Source organism: Marmota monax, unplaced genomic scaffold (genome assembly GCF_021218885.2).
Source record: "Marmota monax isolate L192 unplaced genomic scaffold, Marmota_monax_Labrador192_F-V1.1 WCK01_AAM20220418_F8-fsc00007, whole genome shotgun sequence".
NCBI lineage: Eukaryota > Metazoa > Chordata > Mammalia > Rodentia > Sciuridae > Marmota > Marmota monax.
In genome coordinates, this window is record NW_026692781.1 from 16,640,117 (window position 1) to 16,658,522 (window position 18,406).

The following is an 18,406-nucleotide window of genomic DNA, read 5'->3' on the forward strand; positions in this document are numbered from 1 at the left end:
AGCTGGTGAGAGAGCTGGCAGATGAGAAACCGGAGTCGACATTCAACAAACTCAGTGGATGTTCAGCAAGCTCAAGCTCATTTATTTTTGGAATGCATACAGCTGTTAGAGTTCAGAAAGGGCGTGCCCACCAATCACACATGAGCTCCTAACATCTATAAGCCAATCACCTTATGCTTAATGTACCTGCACTATGAGGAAGCACTAAATATTGCTGTCCTGATGGAAGGCAGCCTGGAAGGGTCTTTTAGGGTTAGGGTTTGGGAATAAATATGTATATTAGGAAACAAATATTCATAAGAATGTGTGCTAATATGTTTGAAAACGTATATGTTTTGAAATAACAAAGGGTTTATTCTGAAGTCACTTTTTTAACTTTGGGATGCATGGGTAAATTTTATATATGAATATTTAATAACATACAAATATACCTTGAATGATTGAATATCAATGTCAAAATACACATAAATATTCATATTATTATATATGCTATTATGGAAAATTATGTTTAGGTATAGGATGAGATAGGATTAGTATTAAATTTTGGGTAGGATTAGGGCTAGGGAATAATATGTATATAAAAAAATATGAATATTCATGAGAATATATACATGAAAATACGTATGAAACATGATTTGAAATAGGGAAGTGTTTAATGTAAATACAATGAAGTAACTTTTCTTAATTTGGGGATGCATTGATAAAGTATATATATGAATATATCATAATATATATACAAATATACTATTGATTATTGAATATCTGAGTCAAAATATACATATATTCATATTATTATACATGCTTTTATGTAAAATTATGTTTAGGTATAGAGGTAAGGTTAGGGTTAGTATTAAATTTGGGGTTGGGCTAGGGTTAGATTAGGGAATGAATATGTATATGGGGAAATTGCAACATAATGATTTGCCCATTCAAGGATTAGCTATTATCCTGAAATAAGCCTATCTTTTTAACGGCAAAGTCAATCTTTCAATCAATTGCAAATAGAGAGCTCCTTACACTAATCAAATACTAGGAAAGTTATATGTTCCAAAGTGGGGTATCACTTCAGCAGCTAGATTAGCTTCACAGAATAGCCAAAATATCATTTTTGTTAACATAGAACACAATTATTTTGTGATTTTAAGACTTTTTAAGTGAGTGTTTTTCTTTGTTTTCTTTTCCCCATTTTTGATACTGGGGCTTGAACCCAGGGATGCTTTGTCACTGAGCTACATCCACAGTCCTTTTTATTTTTAGACAGGGTCTTGCTATGTTGCTAAGGCTGACCTCAAACTTGCGATCCTCCTGCCTTAGCCTTCTGAGTTGCTGGGATTACAGGAGTGTACCACCACACTTTGCCTAAAAGGAGTATTTTCAAAATTGTTAAATATGTGACATAACTATCTGTGGAATGAAGATTAACTAGGAAAGAATTTGAGTCAGTAGATTAAGTTGAAGAGGACCATAGAGAAAAAGAAAAGAAACAAAGAGGCAAATTACAACTAGGATGGATAGAAAGTGAGCATAGTGTCCTCACGTCCACTGTCATTTAACCAGGACATTTTCGGTGCTTAGATAAAGAGCATGCTACAGCAAGAAAAATATGGGCTAGAAATCCAACAGCCATAAATTTTAAATCTCAGCTCTGTCATTAAAAAATTTTGTGACACTGGACAATCTAATGTTTTGAGTCAGTTTCTTCATTTATGAAAACTGGGGAAAACGCCCACTGAGCAATTTGGTTGAGAAGATTAAATGAAGTAATGGGCATGCACCTGTCTAGTATTCAAAGTGGCATAACATAAACACTCGTTGGTACTTTCTACTCCCTCAGCTGTAGTTAAGTTAGTGTAAAGCAGCTTTAAATGCTATTAGACAGAAAAAAACATATGTGAGAGTTCTGAGACTATGTAGTAAGAACTCAGTTCTGGTACCAGATTTAATTCTTGGCCTCTGCAACTTCCTTGCAATGTGAGTTGTATAAAGGACTTTATCTTTTCTTAGCTTCGGTTTCCATATTAGTAGATGGGGCTACTCATCATATAGTATCAGAACTAAATGAACAATATTGAGAGGATTAAATTAGATAAAAAGCACACAGTGCAGTACACAGTGAGCTCTCAATAAATACTAGCCAGAATTTTTGGCTTAGACAAAACCCCTAGCATCATTCAAGGTCAAACTTTTCCCTCCTTACCATCACAAGTCCTGCCCACTGGACCTTGCATCAGACTGCACTCAAAAACTTGTATATTTTGGCTAAAGGTTAAGAATTAGGAATGAAGGGATGGTCAGCTTTAATGTGGGAAATTATGATTATCTGCTCCCCAGCTTCAGCCTTGGCAAAGTCTCAAACAACTACTTCACTGTACTTCCTGACATACAGCACTTGTGTGTAATCAATGACCATGTGATTAAAGGATATGGCTATACCTAATTGCTATAGTACTCTGGTTCATTATTAATAATTGATTAATAAAAACATTGTACATATAATGTGGAATGAAAATTGTTTTTATATGCTGAATTCTATCCAATCAGCTGGTGTAAATGTACCTTCAGAATGCAAGCCCTTCTTATACACTTGCTGAAGATTCTTTCTACTCAAGACAAAGACACTGAAATTGGTGTGTATACAGCTAAAGTTGATATGTAAATACAAATTCAGAAGCAATATTTTCATCTTGGGATTTGTATTTGCAACATTACTCTATTGCCACATTTCTAGAACCAAGATGTTAGTCCATTTGGGCTGCTGTAACAAATGTCTTAGACTGTTTTGCTTATAAACAAGAGTAATGTATTTCTCACAGTACTGAAATCTGAAAAGCTCAAGATCAGGTGCCGGCAAATTTGGTATTTGTCAAGGGCTTTTTGGCAAAGATGGCAACTTCTGTGTCCTCATATGGGGGAAGGGGCAAGGTAAGTCTCTGGAATCTCTTATGGAAGGTTAGCCCAGTTTATGAGAGTTCCACATTCTGACATAATCATCTCCCAAAGGCCCATATCATTAATACCATCATAAGGTGATCAGGTTTCAACCTGTGAATTGAGGGTGGGGGGGAGACACAAAAATTCAGAGCATAACACATGGTTTAGGAACAATATTTTTTCCTCAACCACATGATGCAGTAAATACTAGAAAAAAAATACTAGAAATAAAAAGGGGAGATGCTTTTACTCTGGTCAATTACAAATGGAGGAAAAGCAAATTCTAATTTGGTAGCCTTCATCATGGGTCGCTCCTTACTCTCTACTCCATTCTTCAAAGTAACTATTTAATATCTTAAGTGAGTGATTTTATGAGTTTGGGGGGTAATTTAACTGCTGATAATGCTGAAAAACTAATGATTCTAAACTGTTAGATTTTTTTTTAAACAACCAATGTTCTAATAAAGTTAATTTTTTAAAAAAATCATTTATTCATGTATTCTAAAAGCTTATCCTATGATAAAGTTCTGTTTGGGCCTGGGCCAATATTAACTTCAAGACTCATGGAGTACTTGATAAATGTGTGTATTTAAGTGCACTGTGAATGTGACTCAGCCATATACCACAGGAGAGGCATGGTTATCAGCAAAGCCACACACCCTGTACAGCCCTGTCTCCAGGTCATCTGTCTGCCAGGTTCATGGACCTCATGTCAGAGGTTGACCAGGACACTACTATACCAGTAATTATGTCCATCTATCTCACTCCTCAATTAGGAGAAAGAAGATAGGGAGTGGGTTGCACATTTAGATGAAAAATAAGACATGGCCCTCTGTGGCTAGGTTCTAGACTTCAGATTTCCAATTTATCCCATTTTGTTATTTCCAGGCCAGAATAATAGGCTGAAAACTTGTCTTAAAAATGAAATATTCCAGAGTTCAATATGCTTGATGTGTGGACTGTTAATAACAGTAATATGTATGGAAAGTTTGGCTCATCCAAGAATGGATAAAATATTAGGATACTTAAAGCAACTTTCCATTTTGAAAATTAACAAAGAGTCATAAATATTTAATTTTCCTTTCAGTTCAACAGCATCATAATCACCCCCCCCCCCAAAAAAAAGCATTTTTGTATTAAAGATTAAGACACGAAAGCTTTCAAACAAACCTTCTTCCCCAAAGACAGAGATCATGGCAAATCTTCACAAAAGAGGGGATTTTGTCTATTTAGAAATGCAGGCTAATGCCATCCAATGAATTGAGGGTTTATGCTGTCATTTCAAGTAACTATAAAGAAGTAATCAAAGAAAGATGTAAGGAGTTACTACTTTAAGGATTATTCACAAAAATCTTACAAATAGGTAGCTGAAATCTCACCTAAACAAGTCATTATAATAGAATGAACATGATTACATACTACATTAACTAGTAGGTAACAGTTCACTGGCAAAATTTCAGCTTGGTTCAGAAGACCTCATAGTATACAACAGACTTTACCATTTTCAGATTAATGCCACAGCATATCAGTGAATTCATATTCATTTATTTATTTTTTTATTAACCAACCAGAGTTAGACTGGATGTGAACTGATTAAACAAGCAAGGAAAGAAAGAAGGCTGACTGGGAAAGTAAAAGAGCTGGTCAGCCAAATGGGAGGCTAATAGAAAGTCCCTGACCACTCCTTGTGCCAGAGATATTAACAGGTACACTGTTCACTAACTTCTCATACATGTCAAGTTTGTGCTTGCCTTCTGGGCCTTTACCTACACTGCTCAGCCTCTGTCCAGTTCTGGTTCATGCTGATCCTTCATGTATTAGTTTAAGCATGTCCTCTTCAGGTCTTTCTGATGAGACTTTCTACAGTAGTGCCCCCACAGATTCCCTTACTGCCTCCCAGCATATCATCATAGACACTTTGCTATCATCAGCAGAAGGCTGCTCCCTTTACTGTCCACCAGCACTAAAATGCAATTGGGAAAGGTGAAAAGGGAAACTATTTTGCTCACCATTATATCCAAGCATCCAAAACTATTTGCTAAATATTTATCATTTGCTTAGTGAATGAATGGAAAAGTGGTAAAAAGCAAGCAATTTGACTTCTCAGAAATTTCCTAAGGAAATAACAGGTCAAGTTCACCAAGATATAGATACAAGATACTTATAATAATGAAAAACAAGAAATTGTCTACATGTTCATCCAAATAAAAAGAATATCAAAAAATTTCTATTTTTGAGTGAAATAAGCAGATTACAGGTCAGTATTATGGTACGATCATATTACTATAGAGAAAACAATGGAAAAAGTGTAAGTTTAAAGGAAAATAACAAAGGGTAAAACAAGACATGAAAAATAATAGTTACCAATTTATTTTTAACTTTTGCCTCCAAGTTGCCTTTGGGCCTCCAACCCCATGGGGGGTGGGGTAATCAAATAAAATATAAGTCATTAAGGATGTTTGTGTATATGAGAAAGAAATTTTGGAAAAGAGAAACTTCAGATGACTATGAAAGCATGATCTTTTCTTGTTATTAACAGTGGCAGAAAATGCCTATTTTGTAACCTTATTCTCTTGCAGATATTCCAAAGTACACATATTCAAATACCTATTTTACTTCTCAAGATAGCATTGCCAACAAAATTATTGCCTCTCTAATATTTTGAAGTCAACTGCATTAAATCTTAGCCTGACTACACAGTGAACAGTTGAGACTACTTTAAGTCTGAAACTATTTCTTTTTAAAATTTCTTTTCAAAAAATCCCATGGGAACTACTAAAATTTTTCAACAGTGACAACCATTCCCTGCCTTAAATATAAACTGAATAAATTGTACAAAAAATCACAGTATGATAATCTTATGGCACAGTAATTTCATTCCACTCAGTTAGAAACATTCTGAGTTCACATCAGCTTTCTTTTATCTCCACACAAGCTACTAGTATATACACAGGAAGCTGTGAACAACAGCTCTTTATGATATCCAGACACAAAGATGTTGAGTAACAGCCTTTACAATGCCAATCAAAGAGCAAAACATCTGGTGAGTTTTCAAACTAAATGAGTTGCTTTGCTCTATGTGCCAACCACCAAGCAAAAGGCCCTTTATGTATTTCCCATTCATTATTCACTGATGTTACAGTTCTGAACAACATTCACACTAGTTCCATGATCATTCAATGTCCCCCTATTCTTTTAAATAACTCCATTTGTTAACAGATATAATTAGCGAGCTAATGGCACACAAATTTTCTTTTAGTTCTTCACTTTAAAATAATGTCATGTAATTTTATTTTCTAATTGAAATATTTTTTCCAATGGAATATTTTTCAAAACATTTAAACAAAGGGCTGGGTATGCAACTCAGAGGTAGAATGCTTTTCTAGCATGTGCAAGGCCCTATGTTCAATCCCTAGCAATGCAAACCAAACAAAAAAACGACTTTTAATAGCTGACTTGGTATCAAATGCTATACTTCAGATTCTCCTAAGTTTACACTGGAACTTTCACATTGTGGGATAAATTTCCAAAGATCTTAATTAAAGAAATCATTCAAACTGTGATACAGTCTATTGTTTATTTTATGTTATGGCAGGTACACTTGAATTTCAAAAATTTAAAACATATAAAAAGTGGTTAGGGACTAACATTTGTATCAATAGTTGATAAATGTCTAAGATTGTTTATTATACAGCAGGATACAATGGTAGTGCTAATGCCAACAGGGCACCATGAAATTATTCTAAAATTATCACTAGGCTTTATACAAGCAACAACATATGCTGCTGTTTTAGAATTTTGGGACATGACCTGCTTCTAACACTAAGCAGTTCTTTAACATTTTCAATGTTATACAGTGTTAGAGTATTTAGTTTGGCAATTGTTTCAAAATAAAGTAGAAATGTATTCATAACATCACAGAAATGCACATCCAATTTTGTTTTCAATAAGAACATAGGTACAGATCAGAACTCTTCCCTATATGAAATAATTTACACACAGATGAATGCTATAATATCACTATCTAAAATAATCACTAAATACATTTTTTTTCAGAAATAAACAAGCAAAGGTTTTTTTCCCATTATCAAATATCAAAAACATATAGATAATGTATGTCTTTCAAACAAATGATACTCTAAAATTATAGGAATAATTTCAGTGAATTCAGTAATGTGCAAACTAAATTAACCTACTGTAGTACAATTATATTAAGAAACCGATGATCAGAAAATACAACCGTATGAAAGCAGTTTATAATCCACAAAACTGTTTTTCAGGCCTTAAGGTAAAATAGTTCCACAGTTTACAGATAAAACCGAGGCAACAAAAATGCGTGCTTGTCTTGAATAAGTAGATATTTTACGCAGAAGATGTAACACTTTGTTTGTAGACAGCATGGTATGCATTTCTCAGCAACACATAAGGAAAACAAGATTCCAAAAGATCCATTGTTAGGAATGGTGATTCCTGTACAATCTGAAAAATTCCAAAAATGCAACAAAATTCAGGTTATTTGCAATAGGAACATTTACTGCTCTAATTAGAAATAAACACAAATTATTTTCCCTTTACTTTAAAATCTACAATGTAAATGTGTCATAGTGAATTCTATCAAAATGTTTTAAAATGCTAATTTCCAATGAAATCAATCAGTAGAAAAATATTGAGCATTTTCATTGTCTTCAACAATATACTAGACATAAAAAAGAATATAAAAATATGGTCCATACCATTAAGTTTAACTAGAGACTCAAGACTAAATTAGAAATCAAAATCAAACCTAAGACCAACTATAATTAAGTGAGAAGCTATAAATATTAAGAGTTCAAAAGAGCAGAAAGATTAATGTATGCCCGAGTAAGATTACCTGGAAAGACTACCTGGAAAAAGATTTCAACTGTGGGGTATGTTAAGTCTTTAAGACAGACACAGAACTCTGCAGGTAAAGTAAATGACTCTTAAGTAAAGGAAGAGCCAGGCAGGAGAAACAAGCATAGCTGGATCAGAGACACTGCAAGGAAGGAACTGACAAGGCAGAGAGAATTATAGGAAACTACAGTAGATGGGCAAAATAGTCAGAATGGAGAAAAATCAGTAAACTGGAAGAGAACTGAAACTCATAAACTGGGAAAAAATAAGGCCCAAGTATTTCCCAACATGTTGAAAAGCCCTTCATAAAAGAATACCCTCTTAGTTAATGCTAACTTTGATTTTACTATTTTCTGATATTAGCTTAATGATAAAATGAGTGATGCCAGTTTTTTCAGCAATTTCTACAAAGTAATATGGCTTGGGTTGAGCGAATACAAGAAATGAAGACATTCAGATGGGGATTGAAATGGGGTAAATTAAATTCCATGCATACATGATTATGTAAAAATGAACCCAGCTATTACATACTATAATCCACCAATAAAAGCAAAACATAATAATTCAGCACCAAGAAAAAGACATTCAAATGACTTTCATTATTAATGAAAATTAAAATAAAACTTACCATATCTAACAGTAAATAAACAGATTCCCTGTTTCTTGTTGTAGTTTTATCTGTTTCCTGGCCAATTTTCAGTAGACTGGAGGATGCAAGCTTAAAAGTACATGTACATATTGAGTTTTTAACAAAATGTTCATCAGTTACTAATTTATTTTCAGTATGCTTCACCTTCCAACACATTTCAATCATTCAGTACTACATATAAAGTAATGATAAACTTAGATATCTTCATTCAAGCAATAATTTAGAGAGCTATTAAGGTATAAATGTAATCAAATATTCTTACTGATCTTGAAAACACACTTTTCAAAATGATTCACATTATTTTCTCTCTTACCAGTACCTGTATTAAATATTCAGTGGTTTCTCTACCACCACCACCACCACCACCCCCACTCCTGGTTTCACTTTTCAGGGTCAGAAAATACGAACTGGAAAATTACAGAAATAAATGTTTCCTAAGTTTTAGATTCCATGCCATTCTAAGCAGTGTGATTAAATCTCATACCATACCGTTCCATACAGCCAGGGAGATGAATCATCCCTTTGTCCAGCATATCCAAACTGTATATACCACCTACCCAACAGCCATTCAGTTAACTGTCTTAGTTATCAGATTGACTGTGGCACTAATGTAATATTTGTGTTCCAATAACCCTTAATTTACTGTGTAATAGCCCCAAAGCACAATAGCAGTGATGCTCGCAGTTTGGATAGGCCAAAGAAAAGCAATTAACTGCTTCCTGTAAGTAAAAAGGTCAAAGCTGTCAACTTAGAGAAAGAAAAAAGTCATATGCTAAGACTGCTAAGATTTACAGTAAGAACAAATCTTCTATCTTAAAATTATGTAGGAAGGAGAAATTTGTGCTAGTTTGCTGTCACATCTCAAAATAGTAAGGTTATAGCCACACTACATATCAAGTGCTTGCTTAAGATGAGAAAGGCATTGAATTTGGGATAGAGGACACAAACAGAAAAGGTATTCCAAATTATGGCAACATGTGCAAGAAAGAACTAAAACTATATATAAAGACTTTTCAGCAAAGGATTCCCTAAAATGAATGTCTCCACGCCATTTATTCCAAATAAGGGATGATTGTAGAGATTCACAAACAGGTTTGGTTTGAAAACTATAATAATTACTGGAGAGGCTGCATTTGCTAAACTGCTGCTACATTTTCGGTAGAGTCAAAGATATTGATGAAGGAGAAAGGATACCTTCTCCAAGTCTTCAATTGTGACGAAACCAGGCTCTTCTAGAAGAAGATGCCAAATAGAATTTAAAGGACAGATTAACTCTGATACTATGTATCAACCCTGCAGGGACTATGATACAGCCAATCACACAAGGTACAGGGTGAAGAACCTAAGAGTTCTCAAAAATAAAAATCATCTACCCATGTTCTAACAACATAATCAGAAATAGTACAGGTACCAATTGCTTGTTTATGGAATGGTTCTTCCAATGCTTCATCTCAGAAGTGAAAAAATATGTGGAAGAGGAAGAACAGTTGGAATCCTAAAGTCTATTAACAGGTCTAGCACTCCAGAATCTGTCCACTATGAAAATGAAAAAGCAGAGGCTGTATTTTTACCTCCAAATACAATCTCTACATCAGTCCCTTGTCCATGCATTGTTCAATTTGTCAAGGCCACATACACTCACTTGGTATTTGACTGCGTTCAATCAGCAATTGATACAGATCTAATCTGGACATAATACAGTGGTGGGAATCATTCACTATTGCTAATGCACTAACGTTCATCAAAGTTGCAACGGATGAAAACCAGAAACTATATGAAGAACTTATGGAGTGACTGTTCCTTGATTTTAATGCCTTGTTTTCACATGTTCCTCCCTCCAAAATAAAACACCCAATAAACACTAAAAGGAAAACGTACTTTATATACTTGAGAAAAGAATGTGAAAATATGCCATTAAAGGGTGCTCAATAAAATGTCAGAGAAAGAGAGATAGAGAGAGACAGAGACAGAGAGAGAATTTACTCTATTACATCTCACACTTATAATTTTTAGTTTTCTTAATGAGTTTTGTTTTCTGATTATACATACCGCCAGAAATTCTTTAAGACGGTCTTCAATGCTTCCTTTGTGAATTGTAAATAAAGCTGCTGCGATCTGGTTGATGGCTTTAGCCAAGCAATGTATGTTGTTGCAGTGCCCTTTTAGAAAAGTACAAATAAGGTTATGTTGATCCCAAAATATCTGTGTAACCCTCAACTATCAAGAAATAGAAGGCAAGTCTTTGATGACTTCACAATCTCTATAAATAAATAATGATTAAAAGAGTTGGGGCACAAACTGATTTGTTCTCTTTTTACTTTCATAAAGACTAGTGTTTTTAAAAGTAATATATCACTGGGTGTGGTGGTGCACGCCTGTAATTCCAGCGACTTAGGAGGCTGAGATAGGAGGATTGCGAATTCAAAACTATCCTCAGTAACTTAGCAAGGCACTTGTAAATCAGTGAGACCCTGTCTCTAAATAAAATATAAAAAAGGGATGGGGATGTGGCTCAATGGTTAAGCACCCCTGAGTTCAATTCCCAGTGCCAAAAAAAAAAAAAAAAGGTAATATAGCAAGGTAACAAAAAATGTTCAGGTCTGTATTATATTAAACATACATACACTTTAAAAAAATCCTTAAAAGAAATCATGCATTGGCTTTATACTACTATCACTGAAACATAAGACGATAAGATCCTTTACAATCATTTTATCATTCAATCTTTAAAATAATCCTATGATCTAGATACTCTCTCACCATACTCTAACATGCACACGTTCAGCCATGTGTGAACTCACTTACATACATTTTAGATATCAGAAACTAGGGCTTCAAAAAAGAAATACACTACCCCACGTTACATAGCTAGTTAAGTGGAAGAACTTAAGTCATATAAAGGAGCATCAATTACCTGAAGAGAAAAATAGCTACTATACCAAAACCAATGATTTTTTTCATTGCCCAAACAATTTTAAACCATGATTACCTTCTATAGCAGGGCTGTACTGAGACATTACGTTACTAGCTAGTGTTGGCAAAGAAACTGCTACAAAGACCATGAGGAGGCAGGCAATTTTATATTCTTCTTCTGGACTAATGTTTTCTATTGGAGAAAAATTAAGAATAAAATCAAGCAATTTCTTCAAGATTAGTTAAGAGTTGATAATTTAAACTTTTTAAATGTAAAAATTTATATTTATTTAGATAATTATTTTAAAATTGACTATTTTACTAAAAAAAATAAAGTATTTTAACAGAACTCTTTAAACCTGGTCACAATTTTGTTATAAAAAATACAGAAAAAATAGAAAGAAGACCAGTAGAGGAAGGGGAATAGGGAGTGAGGAAGGAACAGAAAGAGGAAGTAGTAGGAACTAAAAAGGAACAAATTATATTCTCTGAATGTATGATTATATCAAAATGAACCCCCAATATTACACTAATAATAAAAATATTTTAAAAATATTTATTACCACTGGCTCTTATCAGCTACTCAGGCATATACATATATGTATATATATATATGCCTGAGTAGCTGATATTTTTACACAATATCTTTATTTGTTTATTTTTATGTGGTGCTGGGGATCAAACCCAGGGTCTCACGCATGCAAGGCAAGTGCTCTACCACTGAGCTAAAGCCCCAGCCCTACTCAGGCATTATTTTGGGGGACTTTTAATGAAACAGTTAAGGCAAGATTTTATTTTTAAAATTTTATTTAGTTAGAATAACTGAATCCTAAAATCTCCCAAATGAAAACTGATGATAAATTACTATAATTCTATATAATATACAATTTAGAAAATTTACCTCATAAATTATTATAATCACCCCCAAAATCCTTGATTTTTTCCTGAAGTAAATATGACTATGATTTGAAATTTACTATTTAAAAGATATATACATGGAGCTGAGGTTTGGCTCAATGGTAGAGCACTTGCCTAGCATGTGTGAGGCATGGGTTCAATTCTCAGTACCACATAAAAAAAAATTAAAATAAGGGCTCATCCACAACTAAAAAAAAGATATATATGGAAAGTAAACTGGATTTCTAGTCTCTACTTCAGAAGACAGAAGGAACCACCATGAATGAAGATATCTGTAACTACCTCAAATCTTTTAAGATAGTAACTTTCTATAAAATATTTATTGTAACATATACTCAAATTGTTGAGTTACATAGACATTTGGCCTCTTATCAGATACCTGAGAACTTCCAGGACCCTACTATTTACCATCACATATAATAAAGAATTGAACACAAGAAAAAAGCTACAATGTTTGCAAAAACTTGATTATTTAAAAAAATAGCTATAGCAAATAAAGTAATAATTACCCACATGATTATAATTAACATACTATATGAATGAAGAAACAAAAAAAATCATTAAATGAGAAAGGAACTGATAAACCTAACAAAACACCATACTACTACTGCCTCAAAGGGTTGGGGGAAAGCATTTCAGTACCAGAAACAGAAGAAATGCTATTTAAATTGTAGACAAATCCAGAGTCATCAGAGCTTCTGGGTACTACATATCAAAAGGCTTGCCTTAAAGTTATTTGAAATGTTTAACATTATTTAATGATGCACAAATTCTTTATGGTAAATAACTCTAGTCCAATTAAAATTGCACACCATTTTCTAGACACCAATTTTTTGCTATCAAATGGACCGACCGTCTCTCACCAGCATACAAAAACTGTTACCTTTTCTATCTTAAAAAAAAAATCCTTCTTAACTGATGTGAATCTGCAATCTGTGTATGGGGTGAAGGTGGGAGTTCATAACCCACTAGAATCAAAGTGTGGAATATGATATGTCAAGAAATTTGTAATGTTTTGAACAACCCACAATAAAAAATTAAAAAAAAAAAAAAAAAAATCCTTCTCATGGGCTGAGGATACAGCTCAGAACTAGAACACTTGCTTAACATGTGGGAGGCCCTGAGTCTGATCCCCAGCAGCACGCGCACATGCAGCCTTCCATTGATTTTTCTCCTGTCTATAGCTACTATAATTTTGTTTCCCTTTACAAAAAAACTATTTGAGTTGCTTTATACTTACTATAAAACAACTTGTTCTAAATTCCTTTCCTCTTATTCATCATTAAGGGCTCTCTAGTTTGTCTTTTGCCCCTAAAACTCGATTGACATTGATCTTGTCAGCATAACTCTTTAACTCTACATAGTTAATCATTCTTTCTGTAAAGATGCTCTTCTCTAGTGTTCTTCAAATTCACTGATACTTTCTTCTCTGTTGGTTTTTTGGTGGCTCTTCCTCTTTTCCTGGAGCTCTGAAGGAAAGACTCAATTCACACTTTGATCCTCTCCACTGCTGCATATATATACACTAAGCCACTTTAGTAACCTCATCCAGTCCTATAGTTAAGAGATCATCTACGTGAAAACTATGCTATTGTATAAACTCCATATGGCAGGGATCTTTTGTCTTTTTTTCTACTGATATAGTACCAACACCAAAAATTATAAACACAGTTTGAACATAAAGCAAATATTTGAATAAATGGATAACTATCACACCTAAATATCTATGTTGCCTGGATAATTTAAACTACATGTGTACTAATGCATTTTACCTGATTTTTGTGAGGACAGAGCTACAACCAAGGCAGGATCAATCTCACAAGGTAATCCAGCAGCTGATGATAATTCATACACATTCATTGCAACCTGACAAAAATACAAGAATTACAGAATAAGAAATATGTTAAGAAATTTCTGAGAGTTCACTCTAGTAAGAAAAAATTTACTGTTCAAATCAGAGTCTGCTTATTAAGAATACAAGAGAATTTCTGAAACTTGGCATAAGCAGAAACTATAGCTATACCGTAATTAGCCTATACTGAACAATTGCTTTATTACTTTGATTCACTGCTGGCTATCACCTCCTCTGTTAGGCCAAACAAAACTTGTATATTTTCTGTGGCAAATTTCAGCAGAGTCATTCTAAAGTTACTATTTTTCTCAGAAGCATAATTATAAAATACTAAGTCAAAAGAGATATAAGGACTGGGAATGTGGCTCAAGTAGTAGCGTGCTCGCCTGGCATGCGATCCTCATGCTGGGTTCGATCTTCAGCACCACATAAAAATAAAGATGTTGTGTCCACCAAACACTAAAAACTAAATATTAAAAAATTCTCTCTCTCTCTCTCTCTTAAAAAAAAAAAAAAGATATATAAAATATCAAGTCAAAAGTAATACTAGGGGGGCTGGGGTTGTGGCTTGGCGGTAGAGTGCTTGTCTAGCATGTGCGACCCTGGGTTCAATCCTCAGCACCACAAAAAAAATAAATAAATAATAATAAAAAAAGTTCTGGGGATTAAAAAAAAAATAATACTAGGGGAGAGCCCGCCTGCTTTGCCACACCGAGATCCGTATATCCAGAGAGAGGCCCAGCTCACCCGCCACACTGCTGCACACAGAGACACCTACCCCAGCACATCATATGGAGAGTCACCCTGTGCTGGGATTCCTGATTCACCAAAGCGTGGGTCCACAGCCCAACATCAGGATACACAGAGGCTTGAGGCTGCCACCACCACGAAACTGGGATATCGCTACTTCTATCAAGGGACAACAATAAGGACCTGGTAAGACATCACCAAGGTCCCCGTGGATCTGGCTGCGCCAGAGGTTTCTCTACTAGGAGTGCTAACAGTTATTCTATTGCTAAGGTAACAGGGAGTCTTGAATGGGGTTGCCTATTTCTTGTTTCTCCTACTAACAGCCAACTTCTCATGATTACCCTCTCACTAGTCAAATCATCTAATATCTCCATATTTTCACATTCTACCTCATAAACATCTCAGCCAAGCCCCCAGGCTCCCTTCTACCATTAGAAACTGTAAACCATTACACAAACCTATTGACTCTATGGTAGAAGATAATCGATCTCATCATTTCTGATGATCGTGACAAGACTATGAATGTAAAAATAAAAGCTAACTGATATATGGCTGCACATTGGGTACACTGAGTGCTATAATATTGATCTCCCCCTTAAAAATGAGGTATTGGTAACCTATAGGGACACTTTATAAGACAATAGGGAAAAAGCTGTCATAACTTGGATCTACACTGCAAGAGAGGAAAACACACAGACATCATGAAAAAACAAGGGAGGAAAGTGCTCCAAACAAACCAAGATACTACAACAATAGAATCCATAGATAGTGCAGTAGGTGAAATGTCAGCGAAGGAGTTCAGAATATACATAACTAAAATGATTTGGGAATTAAAGAACAACCTAAGTGAGCAGACACAGGCAAAAATTGAACATTCCAACAAAGAGATAAGAGAAAAATCAGGTGACCATTGATCACACCAACAAAGAGTTGCAAGAGATTACTTCAAGAAAGAACTAGAGATAATGAGGAAAAAAAAACCCAGAAATCCTTGAAATGAAAGAAACAATAAGCCAGTTAAAAAAACTCAACAGGTAGTACCACCAACAGACTAGATCACTTGGAAGACAGGACCTCAGACAAAGACAAAAGATACAATCTTGAAAATAAAGTTGTCCTCACAGTGAAGATGTTAAGAAACCATGAACAGAAAGAATATCAAAGAATTATGGGATACCATTAAAAGACCAAATCTCTTCACAATCTCTTCAATGAAATAATACCAGAAAATTTCCCAAGCATGAAGAATGAATTGGAAAATCAAATACAAGAGGCCTATAGGACACCAAATGTACAAAATTACAAGAGACATTATAATGAAATGCCTAGCATACAGAATAATGATAGAATTTTAAAGGCTGCAAGAGAGAAAAATCAGATTACCTATAAGGGAAGACCAATTTGGATCTCAGCAAAATTTCAACCCAGATTCTCAAAGCCACGAGATTGTGGAACAACTTATACCAAGCTCTAAAAGATAATGGATGCCAACCAAGAATCCTCTATCTAGCAAATTAAGCTTCAAATTTGACAATGAAATAAAAACCTTCCATGATGAACAAAAGCCAAAAGAATTTACAGCAAGAAAGCCTGCACAACAAAATATTCTTGGCAAAATATTCCACAAAGAGGAAATGAAAAATAACAACGAAAATTTGCAAAGGGAAGAACTACAATAATGGAAAAGCCAACCAAAGGAGAAACCAAGTCAAGCTAAATATCAAAAACTAAACAAAAGAACCAGTAATACAAATCATGTCTCAATAATAACCCTAATTGTTAATGACCTAAACTCACCAATCAAAAGACACAGGCTGGTAGATTGGATTAAAAAAAAAAAAAACAATATGCTGCCTTCAAGAGAACTCATTTCATAGGAAAAGATGCCCACAGACTGAAGGCAAAAGGTTGGGATAAAATATAATATTCACATGGTCTACGTAAACAAGCAGAGGTTTCCATCCTCATATCAAATAAAGTAGTCTTTGACCAAACTAAATCAAAAGAGATAATGATGGACATTTCATACTGCTGAAGGGAACCATACATCAATAAGACATAACAGTTATAAATATATATGCCCCAAACAATGGAGCATCTACATTCATCAATAAAACTCTTTTCAAGTTCAAGAGTCAAATAGAGCATAGCACAATAATAACAAACCTCTTTCATCACTGGATAGATCATCCAAACAAAAGAAAGAAACTATAGAACTAAATAATATAATCAATAACTTAGACGTAACTGACCTATATATATTATCCATCAATGAGTGAATACAGTTTCTTCTCAGTAGCACATGGATCCTTCTCTAAAATAGACCATATATTATGCCACAAAGCAAATCTTAGTAAATACAAAAAAGTAGAGATACTACCCTGTATTCTATCGGACTACAACAGAATGAAATTAGAAATCAATGATAAAATAAAAAATAAAAGATACTCTAATACCTGGAGACTAAATAATATGAGAGTGAATGAACAATGGGTTGCAAAAGACATCAAGGAGGAGATTAAAAAATTCTTAGAGGTAAATGAGAACACTGATACAACATATCGTAATCTCTGGGACACTATGAAGGCAGTTCTAACAGGAAAGTTCATTGCAGGAAGTTCATTTCTTCAAAGAAGAAAAAGTAAACAAATAAATAATCTAACATTACATATCAAAGCCCTAGAAGAACAAATCAACTGCAAAAGCAGTAGAAAATGAAACAACTGAAAAAATTGACAATACAAAAAGTTGGTTCTTTGAAAAAATAAGTAAAAATGATAAACCATTAGCCATGCTAATGAAGAGAAGGAGAGAGAAAACTGAAATTACTAACATCCATAATGAAAAAGGAAATATTATGATGGACACTACAGAAACACAGAAGATAATTAGAAATTATTTTAAAAAGTATACTCCAATAAAATAGAAAATATCGAAGGCATCAACAAATTTGATATGCCCAAACTAAATCAGAATGATATAGAGGACACCATCAGAAGCCTACCAACCAAGAAAAGTCCAGGACTGGATGGATACACAGCTGAGTTTTATAAGACCTTCAAAGAAGAACTTACACCAATACTTCTCAAACTATTTCATAAAATAGAAAAAGAGGGAACACTTCCAAACACATTCTATGAGGCTAATATCACCCTGATTCCAAAACCAGACAAAGAAACTTCAAAGAAAGAAAACTTCAGACCAATATCTCTAATAAATATAGATGTAAAAATTCTCAATAAAATTCTGGCAACTCGAATACAAAAACATATCAAAAAGATAGTGCCCCATGATCATTGGAGTTCATCCCAGGGATGTAAGGATGGTTTAACATATGGGAAATCAATAAATGTAATTCATCACATCAATAGACTCACAGATAAAAATCATATGATCATCTGAATAGATGCAGAGAAAGCATTCGACAAAATACAGCACCCATTCATGTTTAAAACAGTAGAAAAACTAGGGATATCAGGAACATACTTCAACATTATACAGGCTATCTATACTAAGCCCCA

The 18,406-nt window shown here is 34.1% G+C and overlaps 1 protein-coding gene across 2 annotated transcripts in view; it reads right to left on the bottom strand.

Moving 5' to 3' along the window:
* Positions 1–6,494: 6,494 nt before the first annotated feature.
* Nckap1 (NCK associated protein 1) overlaps positions 6,495–18,406 on the bottom strand; it is a 99,849-nt gene continuing 87,937 nt past the window's right edge. For both annotated transcript variants that reach the window (XM_046447390.2, XM_058580303.1), the window contains 5 exons: positions 14,056–14,149; positions 11,442–11,558; positions 10,502–10,611; positions 8,432–8,521; positions 6,495–7,410 (listed from right to left, as the gene is read on the bottom strand). In XM_046447390.2, the coding sequence (XP_046303346.1) occupies positions 7,294–7,410; positions 8,432–8,521; positions 10,502–10,611; positions 11,442–11,558; positions 14,056–14,149 (528 nt within the window). In that variant the 3' untranslated portion in view covers positions 6,495–7,293. The remainder of the gene's footprint in view (positions 7,411–8,431; positions 8,522–10,501; positions 10,612–11,441; positions 11,559–14,055; positions 14,150–18,406) is intronic.